Source organism: Eriocheir sinensis, chromosome 30 (genome assembly GCF_024679095.1).
Source record: "Eriocheir sinensis breed Jianghai 21 chromosome 30, ASM2467909v1, whole genome shotgun sequence".
In the NCBI taxonomy this organism is placed as follows: Eukaryota; Metazoa; Arthropoda; class Malacostraca; order Decapoda; family Varunidae; genus Eriocheir; species Eriocheir sinensis.
Genome location: NC_066538.1, coordinates 35,001 through 50,019, shown reverse-complemented (window position 1 = coordinate 50,019; position 15,019 = coordinate 35,001). Strand labels below are relative to the sequence as shown.

The window sequence follows — 15,019 nt, the reverse complement described above, 5'->3', positions numbered from 1 at the left end:
ACCCTGGCGGCTCTAGTCAGCCCGCCGTGTGCCGTGAGTCTAGGCGCCTCAGAGCTATTGTCTCACACCCTGCTAATGGATGCTCGGCCTAGCGCCACTCTACGTCAACCTAATCAATACGGAGGTCAGCCTAGCTACGTGTGTTTTACGTCTCAGTGGCCCCGAGCCTCTCTAGGGCGTCTCTAGGGCCCTTCTAGTTCCCCTAATCGATGACTACTTGTCCTAACCAGCCTCTACACTTACTTCTTTCCACCCCTGAGCGTCAACGCCTTTTTCAGCGCACTGCACCTCCCTGCGACAGAGGACAGATGAAGAGAGATTAAGGCCACGGACTCCCAACCGGCTCAAAGGTCAGACATCTCAGCGCGTGTTTAGTTCATTTCCCGCCCACTTAGGATTCCCTTTGAGCCGGGGAGGGCCGCGTGGGGGTCCCCATACCTCTCAGTGTGTCCCCACGGCATGTGTTGTGCTGTTGCTTTCTTACGCTCGCCTCGGGGGCCATAGGACAAAGGTTACCGTAAGGGCCGATAGTCTTTTGTACTAGAACGTTACTTTAGTTTTATTTCAGAACGATTCTCTCTCTCCTTCTGTTTGATCGATTAGTCTGTTACTGGGCTCTATGTGAACGCCTGACCTTACCTCTCCTGTCGATAATGGATAAGCCCGCCAGACGCCTACTACTAAATATTTACTCGAGAAGGCAGCCCTATTCACTCTCCAATCACTCCTGCCCTTTAAAAAATATAAAGTTGATGTGGCAGCCCTGTTCATTCAAATCTCACTCACTCACTCCCCATGACTCCTGCCTCAAATGTGTAAGTCCTTTCCTTGTGCTTATGGTACAAATCAACAAAGAATGACCTCACTTTACGGTACAGAAAGTCTCATTAGTAAGGAAGCATATATGAATTTTCTGAGGCAAGACTTGTTGTAACCGGTTGGGGATTTGTTAGGTTATATAAGGTTAAGTTTAGGGTATCTTCAAACACAAGATAGTCAGCACTTATGGTATAAATTAACAAAGAATGACTTCACTTTGCTGTATAGAAAGTCTCATTAGTAAGGAAGCATATATGAATTTTCCGAGTCAAGTCCTATAATATGTATTTCCGGTTTTGTTAAATTACGTTAGGTTAAGTTTAGGGCATCTTCAAACGCATGACAGCCAGCACCTTACGGTATAAATCAACAAAGAATGACCTCACTTTGCTGTATAGAAAGTCTCATTGTACACGCCTGTCCTTTTACAAATACCAACTAATTCCTTCAACACTGCTCAGTAAAGAGATCTGAAACACACAATATTCGCATTTCTCTTTATCCGCTTCATTCCTAAACACCACACAGTATTATCAGGGAGTGTGTGTGTGTGTGTGTGTGTGTGTGTGTGTGTGTGTGTGTGTGTGTGTGTGTGTGTGTGTGTGTGTGTGTGTGTGTGTGTGTGTTTAATCTTTATCCTTTTCAAACCGCGAGCCGAGTTTTTCAGATTAATTCACTCCCACGCAATTCCTTTTTTTTTTTTTTTAATCTCTTTACTAAGCACTACTAAACCTTATGCTTGTGTGTGTGTGTGTGTGTGTGTGTGTGTGTGTGTGTGTGTGTGTGTGTGTGTGTGTGTGTGTGTGTGTGTGTGTGTGTGTGTGTGTGTGTGTGTGTGTGTGTGTGTTTCCTCCTATCCATATTTCTCCTCATTTCCTTTTCATATTATTTTACTTTCCTATCCATTTTTTCCTCTGTCTATCCATAGTATTCTTTCTCTCTTCCTATTCATATTATTTTCTCTCTCTTGCTCTCCAGATTAATTCACCACCTCTTCATCATTCCCTTTCTTTCTTTATCTCTTCCTTTCCTCGTTTCTATTTCCTTTCTCTTTATAATTTCCTATCCTAATTCACCGCCTTTTTATTATTTTATTTATTTATTTATTTATTTATTTCCATATTAATTCATTACCTCGCTACTCTTTTCTTTCTCTTTATTTTCACACTCTCTAAACATAATATAATTCGTGTTTCTCTCTCGCCCATAAACATAACACGCTAATCTCTTCACTAATCACTACTAAACCCTATGCTAGTATGTTTTTTCTCTCTCTTCCTATCCAGTTTAATTCACCACCTCGCTACTGTTGTTTTTCTCTTTATTTTCACACTCTCTAAACATTATATAATTCGTGTTTCTCTCTCGCCCATAATAACGCTAATCTCTTCACTAATCATTACTAAACCCTATGCTAGCGTGTGTTTTTTCTCTCTCTTCCTATCCAGTTTAATTCACCACCTCGCTGCTGTTGTTTTTCTCTTTATTTTCACACTCTCTAAACATTATATAATTCGTGTTTCTCTCTCGCCCATAATAACGCTAATCTCTTCACTAATCATTACTAAACCCTATGCTAGCGTGTGTTTTTTCTCTCTCTTCCTATCCAGTTTAATTCACCACCTCGCTACTGTTTTTCTCTCTTTATTTTCTCCCTTTCTAAACCTTATATAAATCGTGCCTCTCTCTCGCCTATAAACGTAATAAGCGCTATACGTTGAGGTGCTGAACGGGTCTCTCTTTAGCTCAACGATGCCTTTCATTTATTCCCGAAGTATGTAAACGTAGAATTATTGAACCATATGAATGAGTTTAGTGCCCCATTTCTGTCTCTTCCTCTTTTCTCTGTCTCTCTATCTGTCTCTGTGTCTCTGTGTCTCTCTCTCCCACTATCACACTGTCACATTCTCTCACCCCTTCACTTTCACATCTCCTTCACCGTCACCTCCTCCTTCATCTTCTTCCTTCCCTTCCTTTTCTACGAGGATAAAATAAAAACTTCGAACCTTTCCCTAAATTAAATACAAACACACCCTCCCCTCCGGCAGGGCGGGGTCGAAGTTCCCCTGAATTAGGTTAGGACACCTCAAACGCGCCTTGGAAGTGGCCCGGCCGGCGACTAAAACAGGAGTAAAGCAAGAGCCTTTCCACACAGATTCCGGAACGTCGCACAAATTAAGTCCCGCGAGACCCAAGAATTTCCTTTCAAACCGAGGAACCAACCAGACCGCCAGCCAGACCCTTCCTGCCAGGCTCTTCCTTCCCGACCCGCGCAGCACTCGGCACTCAGCACCCAGCATTCTTCACTCAGCACATTGCATTCAGCATTCTCCACTCAGCACCAGTCACTCAGCACTTAGCACCCAGCATCCTTCACTCAGCACATAGAATTCAGCATTCTCCACTCAGCACCAGTCACTCAGCACATATTATTCAGCACTCAGCATCCAGCATCCTCCACTCAGCACCTAGAATCGTTACTCAGCACCCAGCATCCTTCACTCAGCACATATTATTCAGCACTCAGCATCCAGCATCCTCTACTCAGCACCTAGAATCGTTACTCAGCACCCAGCATCCTTCACTCAGCACATATTTTTCAGTACACAGCATCCAGCATTCTCCACTCAGAACTCAGAATCGGTCACTCAGCACTCAGCACCCAGCATCCTTCACTCAGCACTCAGCATCTTTAACTCAGCTCTTACTAAACAGCATCCGATATTTTCAGCACTCAGCATAATTTTTCAGGACAGCACTCAACCTCTAGTATCTCCCAGTCAGCACTCAGCCTATCTCACTCAGCACCCAAAGCCATTATCCCTCATCTCTCATTTTAAGCCTTCATCTCTCACCTCCACCTCATCTGTCAACCCCAATCTGCCAGCCTCTCCCTCTCTCTCATCTCTCATTTATCATCCTTATCTTTTTCTCATCTCTTATCTTTACCTCTCATCTCCCCTCACACCTCATTGATGTCTCTTCTACTTCCTCATTCACCTCATCTGTCACCTCAATCTGTCAGCCTCTCCCTCTCTCTCATCTCTCATTTATCATTCTCATCTTTCTCTCATCTCATATCCTTATCTCTCATCTCCCCTCACACCTCATTGATGTCTCTTCTACTTCCTCATACACCTCATCTGTCACGCCATTCTGTATCTTCTTCGCCCTCTCATCTCTCATATACACATCCCTCTTTTGTCATTCTCATCTGCCCTCTTCATCCCTCATCTATCTTCCTCATTCCAAGCTCGCATCATCACCCCTCATCTCCCATTTTCATCTCCCACCCCTCATCTGTCACTCTCTAATCTCTCCTCCTCACCTCTCATCTTCTTATCCGTCACCCTCTTACACCTCATCTGTCACACTCATCCTCCCCCTCCCCCTTCACCCGCCACTCCCTTCCCCCAGCCCTCGCTCTCACCGTGGTTGATGGACGCGGCGCTGGATGCCGGGTGGGACTTCTTGTAGGTGGCGCTGTTCATGGTGAGCTTCCGCACGTTCTTGTCGGGGTGGAACACGATGATGTAGATCTTGGGCGAGTAGAGGCAGAACAGCGCCACCGAGGCCGACAACGAGATCGCCACGCACAGAGTCGTTATCTGGACCTGGGAAGAAGAGAGGGTGGTATGTTAGGTATATTTAGAGGGTAGTAGGGTGTGTGTTTGTGCCTTGTGCTGTATGAGTGAGGCTGGAAAGGTTGTTATCTGGACCTGAGATGAAGAAATGGTGGTATGTATATATATATATATATATATATATATATATATATATATATATATATATATATATATATATATATATATATATATATATATATATATATATATATATATATATATATATATATATATATATATATATATATATATATATATATATATATATATATATATATATATATATATATATATATATATATATATATATATATATATATATATATATATATATATATATATATATATATATATATATATATATATATATATATATATATATATATATATATATATGTGTGTGTGTGTATATATATATATATATATATATATATATATATATATATATATATATATATATATATATATATATATATATATATATATATATATATATATGGTTATGGCGTACTGTTTTTGAGTAAGTGAGGAAAGTGACTGAGGATGAGAAAGAGATAATCAGGTACAGTGTTGTTATCTGGACCTGAGGGGGAATGGTGTGTTAGGTATATCTAAAGGGCAGTAAGGCGTGTGTGTTTATGCCTTATACTGTGTGAGTGCTACTTATACTGTGCGAGGAAAGAGAATGAAGGTAGAAAAAGGCAACAAGGAGTGACAGGTGAGCGATGACAGGGAAGAGAGTAGAGACAGAAAGGGTGATGTGTAACTTATATTCATGGGAGTGGTAGGTTATGCTCGTGTGTGTGTATGTATGTGTGTGTGTGTGTGTGCTAGTGTGAGGGAAGAGAGTGAAGGTAGAAAAAAAGGCATGAGGCGTTGACAGGTATTTACACACACGTTACCTGTCGGGAGTAGATTTAGCGGCCATTACTTCACGTCTCAGCGCTCCGTCAATCTCAGTCAGAATACTTTTTTTAGAGGGAGAATTACAACAGAAGCGAAACAGCTCGGAATTCTCAAACGCTTTTGCTTCTCACATCAGCTATTTCCCAAGGTCGAAAGGGAGATCAGTCGGGTTCTACTGAGTGTTTTTATAGGTTCACGGCACAGAAGAAGGGTCAGACTACCACCAGGGTCATAAAACTACCCATGGAAATGCCCACAACTCCTACGAAGGCCTTGGAAAATATTTGTTTGGGGGACGAATTTTTTTAAAGTACGACCCCGTGACTGTCCGAACGAAGGCTTGACGTTACTCATTCGTTTTAAAGAATGTTCGCTACATTCTTCGTCTGTGAATGTATACGTACTTTTCCTCCAGTACTGTGTGTGTGTGTGTGTGTGTGTGTGTGTGTGTATGTCTGACGACTTTCTTTGCTCTATGTGGTTCCCTTGTCTGTCTGCATTACTGTTTGTTTGGCCGAGGCCGTGTGTGTGTGTGTGTGTGTGTGTGTGTGTGTTGGGGTGCTAAGGAGGAGGTGATGGTGTTTGTTTTGACGTGAGCTTGCCGGAGATGGAGCGGAGATGAGCTTAATCTGGGCGCGAGGGATGCTAAAGACGGTGAGGGGTGATGGGAAGGGGGAGGGATGCTGGGAATGGCAAGGGGAGCTGGGAAGGGGTTTACATAGATTTACATAGAAGATTAGACAACACAGACCCCATGGTCCAAACTAGGTGGTCTGTCCTTAAACCTAAGTGATTCTACATTAATCTGAAGGCTCCAAAACGTTGCATTTCTACTCTAGTTAATATTAAGTTGAAGGAAGTGACGGTCGAGCTTGTTTTTAAAGGAGTCAATCGTGTTACACTGGACCACTGACGGTGGGAGCTTATTCCATTCTCGCACTACAACGTTGGTGAAGAAAAATTTGGTGCAGTCTGAATTTACTTGTCTACATTTGAGTTTTACGCCATTGTTCCTCGTACGCAAAGTGTTATCGATCATAAACAATGTTGATCTGTCTACATACGTGAAACCATTAAATATTTTAAAACATTCGACCAGTTTTCCTCGGAGGCGACGTTTCTCAAGAGATAACATGTTAAGGGTGGAAAGCCTTTCTTCGTAAGATTTGTTGCGCAAGGAAGGGATCATTTTTGTTGCCCGACGCTGAACACCTTCTAATTTAGCAATGTCCTTTCCATGGTAGGGAGACCAAAACTATACCGCATATTCCAAGTGGGGTCTCACTAAACTATTGTAGAGTGGAAGTATTACATCTTTGTTCTTGAATAAAAAGTTTCTTTTAATGAAGCCCAACATTCTGTTCGCTTTATTTGCTGCATCGATGCATTGATGTAAGAATTTGAGGTTTGACGCGATTTTGACCCCAAAGTCCTTAACGCATTGAACGCTGGGGATATACATCAGTTATACAGAAGACCAATATACATCACTATGAATACAACTTACGATAGACGGGAAGGAAAGGAGAGAAAACAGACGGGGAATTAGAAGAGACAGGTTAGGAAAGGGAGGAAGGAACGAAAGGAAGTAAAAAAACGTGTGTGAGAGAGAGAGAGAGAGAGAGAGAGAGAGAGAGAGAGAGAGAGAGAGAGAGAGAGAGAGAGAGAGAGAGAGAGAGAGAGAAATATACGAGATTATGAAGGAGACAGAGAAAGACAAGAAACCCGAGACAAGGAAACAATGGATATAAAAGAAAGTAAGGAACGGAAGAAGGTTAAGAAGGGAAAGGAGGCGGAGGATGAGGATGAGGAGGAGGAGGAGGAGGAGGAGGAGGAGGAGGAGAGTGAAGTCTGAGAGGATAATTGTCAAGGGCGCGAGATGGGAGATGAAAAGAGGGCAGATGGAGGAAGAGGAGGAGTTGAAGGGATAAGGTGACAGGCGGAGGAGGAGGAGGAGGAGGAGGAGGAGAAGAAAATGAAAGGGAAGAGGAGGGGAGGGGGTAGGAAGATAGAAAAGGAGGAGGAGGAGGAGGAGAACGAAAGGGAGGAGGAGGTGAAGGGGGGTATGGAAGATCGAACAGGTGTGGAGGAGGAGGAGGAGGAGGAGGAGGAGGAGGAGGAGGAGGCGCAAGGTAGAAAAAAAACTCTTCATTAACTTCACTTCACTTTCAGGAGGAAGAATAATGAACGTGTCACGTCACCACATGTACGGAGGAGGAGGAGGAGGAGGAGGGAGGAAGAGAGGGGAAGAAAGGGAGGAAGGGAAAGGGGCGAGGGGCGAGTCAGACAGCGGGAGAGGAGGAGGAGGAGGAGGAGGAGAAAGGGAGGGAAAGGACAGGAAGTGGAGTAGATACGGAGAGAGAGAGAGAGAGAGAGAGAGAGAGAGAGAGAGAGAGAGAGAGAGAGAGAGAGAGAGAGAGAGAGAGAGAGAGAGAGAGAGAGAGAGAGTAATAATAATAATAATAATAATAATAATAATAATAATAATAATAAGTTTATTTCCACCAAAAGTGGTTATTCTTAGAGAGAGAGAGAGAGAGAGAGAGAGAGAGAGAGAGAGAGAGAGAGAGAGAGAGAGAGAGAGAGAGAGAGAGAGAGAGAGAGAGAGAGAGAGAGAGAGAGAGAGAGAGAGAGAGAGATTATGTATTGAAAAAAAATATATATATGAATCCAATAAAGGAAAAAAAAACAATAATATAATAAAGTTGAAGGAGGAAGAGGGAGAGGAGGAGGAGGAGGAGGAGGAGGAGGAGGAGGAGGCAGGGAACTTTATCTTATCCTGTCATCATCTCTTTCATCATTACGGTCATTATCACCATCAGGAGGAGGAGGAGAGATAAGAAAAGGAAGGAGAGGGAAATAGATGATAAATAGGGAATGAAAAAAAGTAAAAGAGATGAAGAACGAAGAGAATGGGAAATATAGATGAAGGAAGCAAAGAGAGAGAGAGAGAGAGAGAGAGAGAGAGAGAGAGAGAGAGAGAGAGAGAGAGAGAGAGAGAGAGAGAGAGAGAATAACACAATAAAGAGGTCCCCGAACGTAAGCTTTAGATATGGTAGCCCCCCGCCAAGCATCCTTGTAAGAGAGGCTGTTCTATAGAGTACTGTGAATGGGATGAAGAGCGGAGATCATAGTATATTAGCCACTTCATTTGGACGTTGGACACGGGGAAGGAAGGGTGGAAGATGTTATGGGCGAGCATGCAGTAGGCTCTGCATGGTGACGGACCGTACTGTCAAACACTTCGCCGCCTACACACAGTTGACAAGGTTTTCGCAGGAGTGTTAGGCATTTCTTGGGGTACTTTCATGACCTTGGTGGTACTTTGACTCTTCTTCTGTAACGTGAAAAAACACTCATAAGTCCCCGAATAATCTCCTTTACGGGCTCGGGAAACAGTTGATGGGAGGCGAAAGCGTCTGAGAATACCGCTCCTGTGCGAGGCACCGCGTGCTCCTCGCCTTCTTGTCCCTCCCCGCGGGGCGAGGCGCGTTGGCAGAGGCCAGAGTGAGAGTTACCTTGCTGTCTTTACGTTACTCTTGCTGGCTGGTGCCTCTCATAAGGACACAAGGTGAAGAGAGTGTCATGTAAATGAGTGTGCCACGCTGCAGCAGCGGCGAGAGGCACAGAGGACAGGGGGCAGCGGACAGAGGCTGAGGCATGAGTGGAGGCGGCCCGGGAGTGTGGACGTGGTGGGTTACTTTGGTCCGCTCGGGGCGGGGCGAGGCCAACGCGTTATCTCCAGTCCTCAGCGCTACTCTTCCTGATGTATTTCATGCACACACGATTCGACGTGAACCTTTATTAAGTGAATATCACCATGGCCTTGAGATAAAGACAAGGGCGGGGAAGGTCAGGGCCCGGGGGGCCTTGGCTAGGGGGCAGGGAATGAGGCATGAGGCGAGGGAGACGCACGTGTTTCCGTCCGCCCGGCGCAAGGTGCATTACCAGAGGGCGCATTGTGCGTCATCTTCTGGCTCTTGCTTTGCTAACACTGCTGCCTCTCACGCCGAGACGAGGTAACACGAGCTTTAAGTTAATGGCGGCAGGCCGCCAGGCACCAGCAAAGGGCTGGGCAGGGCTGCGGAGGGCCGGGGACAGCGGTGGTGGGGGTGGTGGCAGCGGCAGCCCGTGTCGGGAGGCCCGTGACACGCGCGGCTCATCACAGTGATAACTCTCGGGAACATGGGGCACGGTCGGCTTAACTACACCTGTAGGGTGTTTTCATTCCTCCTAGAGGCTGCTGCTCCTCAGGGAACACAAGTATGATGACGAAGGAGCAGCGATAAGCTTGTGGGAGCCCCGGACACGTCAGGGCACTCACTGTGTGCTGTGGAGGTGCGCGCAGGTGATCCCAGTAGGGAAGCAAGTGAGTCCGTGGCCGAGCCCCGCCCCCGCTGCCTGTCACTCACGTGTTGTCAACTGACCCCGCGTGTCGGAGTGTGGCTGTGCGTCAGGTGGCTTGTGTAATTTGTATGTTGATTGCATGACGCAGCAGCGGCAGCGATTGTGGCCACTACGCGGCGGGGAACAGCGTGCCTTGGGACGCTACATGGCAACTGGAGAGTCTGTCGGCGGGGACACACACACACACACACACACGATCAGGTGCAGGTGACTCCTGCCATTCACCTCCTTGTGTCCCGGCCAGGCTTAAGCGCCGACCCCTCGTCTGGGGATGAGCTGTCCGGGAATGAAAAATATTGCACAGCGGCCTCCTGCCTGCCACCCTATACATTACTTTTCTAACCTCCTTCCGTCCTGCCGAAAATAAGAGGGAAAGGCAGAAAAGAGAAACGAGTGGAGAGATGAAGGAGGGGGAAGAGCAGGAGGAGGGAGGGGGAGGAAAAGGAGGAGGACCAAAAAGGAGGTCAATCGTGTTCTAATGAGTGGTTTCTACAGGCTCATGGTACAGAGGAAGGGTCAGTCTACCACCAGGGTCATATAACTACCCCTGGAAATGCCCACAACTCCTACGAAAGCCTTAAATATGTGTGCTGTGGAGCCAACAAGTTTAAGAATCTCGAGTTAGACGCTTCCGTCGCCTCTTAGATTAACTATTTCCAAAGGCCAAAAAGGAGATCAATCGGGTTGTAGTGAATATTTCTATGAGCTCATTGTAACAGAGGAAGGGTCAGACTACCATCAGGGTGATAAAACTACCCCTGGAAATGCCCACAACTCCTACGAAAGCCTTAAATATGTGTGCTGGGGCGGCAAGTGGCTTATGAATACGAGTCGCCCCGCCTTCCATCCCCCACTCAAGGCCGTTAGCGTGTGTGTGTGTGTGTGTGTGTGTGGTAAGTATATTTTCAAACTTACATAAAAGGTTAGATACTTGGCTATTCTCTCTCTCTCTCTCTCTCTCTCTCTCTCTCTTGCCATTCATCAGGTTCTCAGGGACGTCACGCCGAGGCCTCCCGTGACAGGTTGGCTCAGGGCGGATCCCCAGACGGGCTGCTAATTACTCACTTGACTACAGGTAAGGCGCGCCAGGTGGGCCATCAGTCAAGGGGTGGGAAGGCACAGCTGAACTTGACTCTACCCTTCCTATCTCTCTTTTCTCTTCAGTAAATGTATATTCCTCATCTTCTTTCTCCTCCTCCTCCTCCTTCTTTCCAATATTCCTTCTCTACCCTCCCACCTTCTCTACCTCTGCCCCCTCCTCCCTCCCTCCCTTCCTTCCTTCCTGGGGTTCATAAAAAGGGGTTGTTTGTTGTTTGGGGCTATTGTTATTGTTGTTGTTGTTGTTGTTATCTGCATTGCCTTGAGTGTTTTGCATAAGGTTTAGTGATTGTGTGTGTGTGTGATACTGACACAAACCCAACAACACACACACACACACACACACACACACACACACACACACACACACACACACACAACACACACACACACACGCACACTTACACAGTCAGACAAAGAGAAATGACATCCATAAAAATAAAGAATGTAATAGCAATGAAAGAAAAAAAAACAAAGAAATGAAAAGAATGAGATAAGGAAATGAGAAGAGAGAGACAGACGGCGACAGACAGACACAGACACAGAGGCAGACAGCGAAGAAAGAAAGACTCACAGAAGGAAAGATAAAGTGAGAGAGAGAAATGAAAGACGAAAGATGGGAAGAAGAAAGCGAATGAGACAAGACAATTTGAAGACATGAACGGAGAGATGGAGACGCAGATAGATAGACAGATAGATAGATAGACAGATAGATAGACAGACAGATAGATAGTCAGACAGATAGACAATGTAAATCTTAACTCACATAAAACTTGAAAACAAAACAAAAAAACGATTAATATTTATGAAGCAAAAAATAAAATGATAAATGATAACAGGCTTAGCTAAGTATAACACATTTCTCTCTCTCTCTCTCTCTCTCTCTCTCTCTCTCTCTCTCTCTCTCTCTCTCTCTCTCTCGACTGCAGGGGTGACGATGGCCAAGATTGCATGGCTCGGAAAATGCAGCCAAGATATACACAGATTACAGGATACCCGGCGCCGAGGAGGAGGAGGAGGAGGAGGAGGAGGAGGAGGAGAAGATAAAGGGCAGATGGAGGAGGGTAAGGAGGCAAAAAGGAAGGAGGAGAAAGAAGAGGAAAGAAAGATAGGAGGGGAGGAAAAGGAGGAGGAGGAGGAAAATAAGGAGGAAGAAAAGGAAGAAGATAAAGGGAAGATGGAGGATCGTAAGAGGGAGGCAAAGAGGGAGGATGAGAAAGAAGAGGAGAAAGATGAAGAAGGAGGAGAGAGAAGATGGGGAGGAGGATACAATAATTGAAGAGGAAAGAGAGATAGGAAGGAGGAGGAGGAGAAGGAGGAGGAGGAGGAGGAAGAGAAAATGGAAGGTAAGGAGATGTGAGAGGAAGATGCCAACAGCTAAATGAGGTTGATGGGAGAAGAATTATAAGAAAGAGAATCTGAAGAAGAAGAAAAAGGAAGATGACGAGGAGACGAGGAGGAGGAAGAAGGGAAGAAGATAAGGAAGAGAGGCTATGAGGTCTTCCCAATAGAAAGTGAGGTTGAAGAAGACAAGAAGAACGAGAGGGATGAAGATAGGGAAGAAAATATTCGTATGGATTTGAAGATATGAGGCGAACGAAAAGGATGAAGAAGGGACGAGGATAAGGACGAGAGACGGAGAGGTCTTCCCAACAAGTTAATGAGGGTTGGCGAAGACAGGTTTCCAGGGCTGAGGAATGCCGGCCAAAAGGAAAGGTCTGGTAAAGCGTCCCCTGATGCGGCTGGACAAAAATGCATTACTGTGTGCAGGGGCCGCGCGCTGCCTCACTCATCCCGCGGTCTGTTGACATTGCGAAGACCGACAGTGGCTGGAAGGAACGAGACGGACGGACGGCCCCTCGGCTCGCCACTCGCGGCCTTTGACGGGGTATTACCGGCTAAGATATTACTGTTTTTCCGGCTGGTTGTGAGCGATATGGTGACTGTGTTCCTTGACGGGGTATTACTAGGGCGTTATTACTGTTTTCAGGGTTGATATGGACGGTTTTGTGACGTGTTGCCGTGATGTATATATTATTAGCATTGTTGTTGTCATACGTGTTCTCGAAGTTGACGAAATAAAGACGTGTTTCATTGCTTATATTATTATCTAGCCTTTTATTTACACTTATTATCAATTATCAAGTTATTATCAATGTTTTTCTTGGATATGTTGCCGTTGCTACTGCTGCTGTTTGTCGTAACGTATCTTGTCACCGTTGTTATTTTCGTCGGCTTTGTTGTTGTTATCTTCTGTTACTGACTGAGAGACTGGCTCGTAGATCAGTGTTTAGAAGATGAAGTTATTATCTTTGTTATTCTTGTATTTGTTGCTGGTGTCGTTCTTTGCTGTTAGTGATCGAGAGGACAGTTAGCTTTCTAGTGATGAGAAGACGAGGCTGAAAATGCACTCAGACTCGTGGCATACACACACACACACACACACACACACACACACACGAGTCGCACTCCGGGTACATCTGGCGCCTTTTGCACCACAGACGAGAACAGTGATATCTGGGCCACTCCGAACAGCCACCCCCCATCGCCGCCCTGCTCCAGCCTCCCCCGCCCCGCCCCGCGTCTCCTCACTCAGGGTAATTACTGTTGGCGAGGCGGCGACACACGACACACGGCCCCCAGCGAGGGAACCACCACGACCCCAGGCTGTTACGGTGACGACTTATCCTAGTTACTGCTGCTACTACTGCTACTGCTGCTACTACTACTACTACTACTACTGCTACTACTACTGCTACTACTGCTACTACTACGACTGCTACTACTTCAAATATGTCTATTTTTGTCCCTTGTCATCTTTTTCTCCACTCCTCCTCCTACTACCACTACTACTACTACTACTTGTTACGGTGACGACTTATCCTAGTTACTGCTGCTACTACTGCTACTGCTGCTACTACTACTACTACTACTACTACTACTACTACTACTACTGCTACTACTGCTACTACTACGACTGCTACTACTTCAAATCTGTCTATTTTTGTTCCTTGTCATCTTTTTCTCCACTCCTCCTCCTACTACCACTACTACTACTACTACTACTACTACTACTACTACTACTACTACTGATGCTGACGCTGCTAATGCTTGCAAGACGACAGCGTAGCATCCTTCCTGTTACTGCATCTGGCGCTCGCTGTTATAGTTATTAATGATGCCATCCCCACCACCACGATCACCACCACCATCATCATCACGGCCGTAACGGGCACCACCACCAAGACCAGACCACCACCACCACTGTTATTGTTATTACCGCCGCTATCACTACCACTACCATCTCCACCGCCGCCGATAACAGCATCATCATCGCCAGCATCAGCCCGCTAAGCCCGGCGTGGAGTCCTCCCCGCCGTGGACACAAGCCGCCGCGGTGTCAACAGTCTGAGCCAGGCAGGTAAGGCGAGGGTTGGCCCGCTGAGGGGATGAGAGGAAAGGTACACCGCGCAGCCACTCCCTTCTTCGCGCCAGTGCTTGTCATTGTTATTATTATTATTGTTATTATCATTTTCATCGGTCCATATAAAGGCAGGTGAGGCGAGGGTTGGCCCGCGCGAGGGTAAGAGAGAGGCGTGCAGGCATGGCAAGCAAGCCCGAGGACCTAGCGTGGACTAGGTTCGAGTCTACACCAAAACACGCTGATTTTTCAAGTCATCGGCGAGCGGCGGAAGATTACCCACATGCTGTCCGGATCTTCAGTCAACCCTAACTTCAGCGACTTCGGTCAAGAGGAGCACCGGGGGGCAGCATGGGCCAGGCAGGAGTCACACATCACGGCAGCCACTATAAATAAAATTAGCCTGCGCCATTAACGGGCTGCGGCCGTCCAGGAAGCCCTCAAGAAAGCCTACTGGCGCTACAGGCAGCACAAAAAAAATATTAGTTGTAGTCGTAATCGTAGCAGCAACCAGAGCACGAATTATCATCTTTATTATCATGCGACGCAGAAAAAACTCGAACCAGAATGAAATTATACCAAGATGAGTCAGGAAAAGAAAGTGTGTGTGTGTGTGTGTGTGTGTGTGTGTGTGTGTGTGTGTGTGTGTGTGTGTGTGTGTGTGTGTGTGTGTGTGTGTGTGTGTGTGTGTGTCCGGGGCTGGGAAAACAATCAGAGTGGCAAGATAAAGGAATTTGTCTTC

The 15,019-nt window shown here is 46.1% G+C and overlaps 1 protein-coding gene across 1 annotated transcript in view; it reads right to left on the bottom strand.

The window, feature by feature from the left end:
* Nucleotides 1-1,957: 1,957 nt before the first annotated feature.
* Nucleotides 1,958-15,019, bottom strand: part of LOC127005705 (metabotropic glutamate receptor-like) — a gene marked incomplete at its 5' end in the record, with an annotated part of 21,807 nt that continues 8,745 nt past the window's right edge. The window contains 2 exons of the mRNA XM_050874822.1: nucleotides 1,958-2,118; nucleotides 2,281-4,433. Of these exons, the coding sequence (XP_050730779.1) occupies nucleotides 4,194-4,433 (240 nt within the window). The remainder of the gene's footprint in view (nucleotides 2,119-2,280; nucleotides 4,434-15,019) is intronic.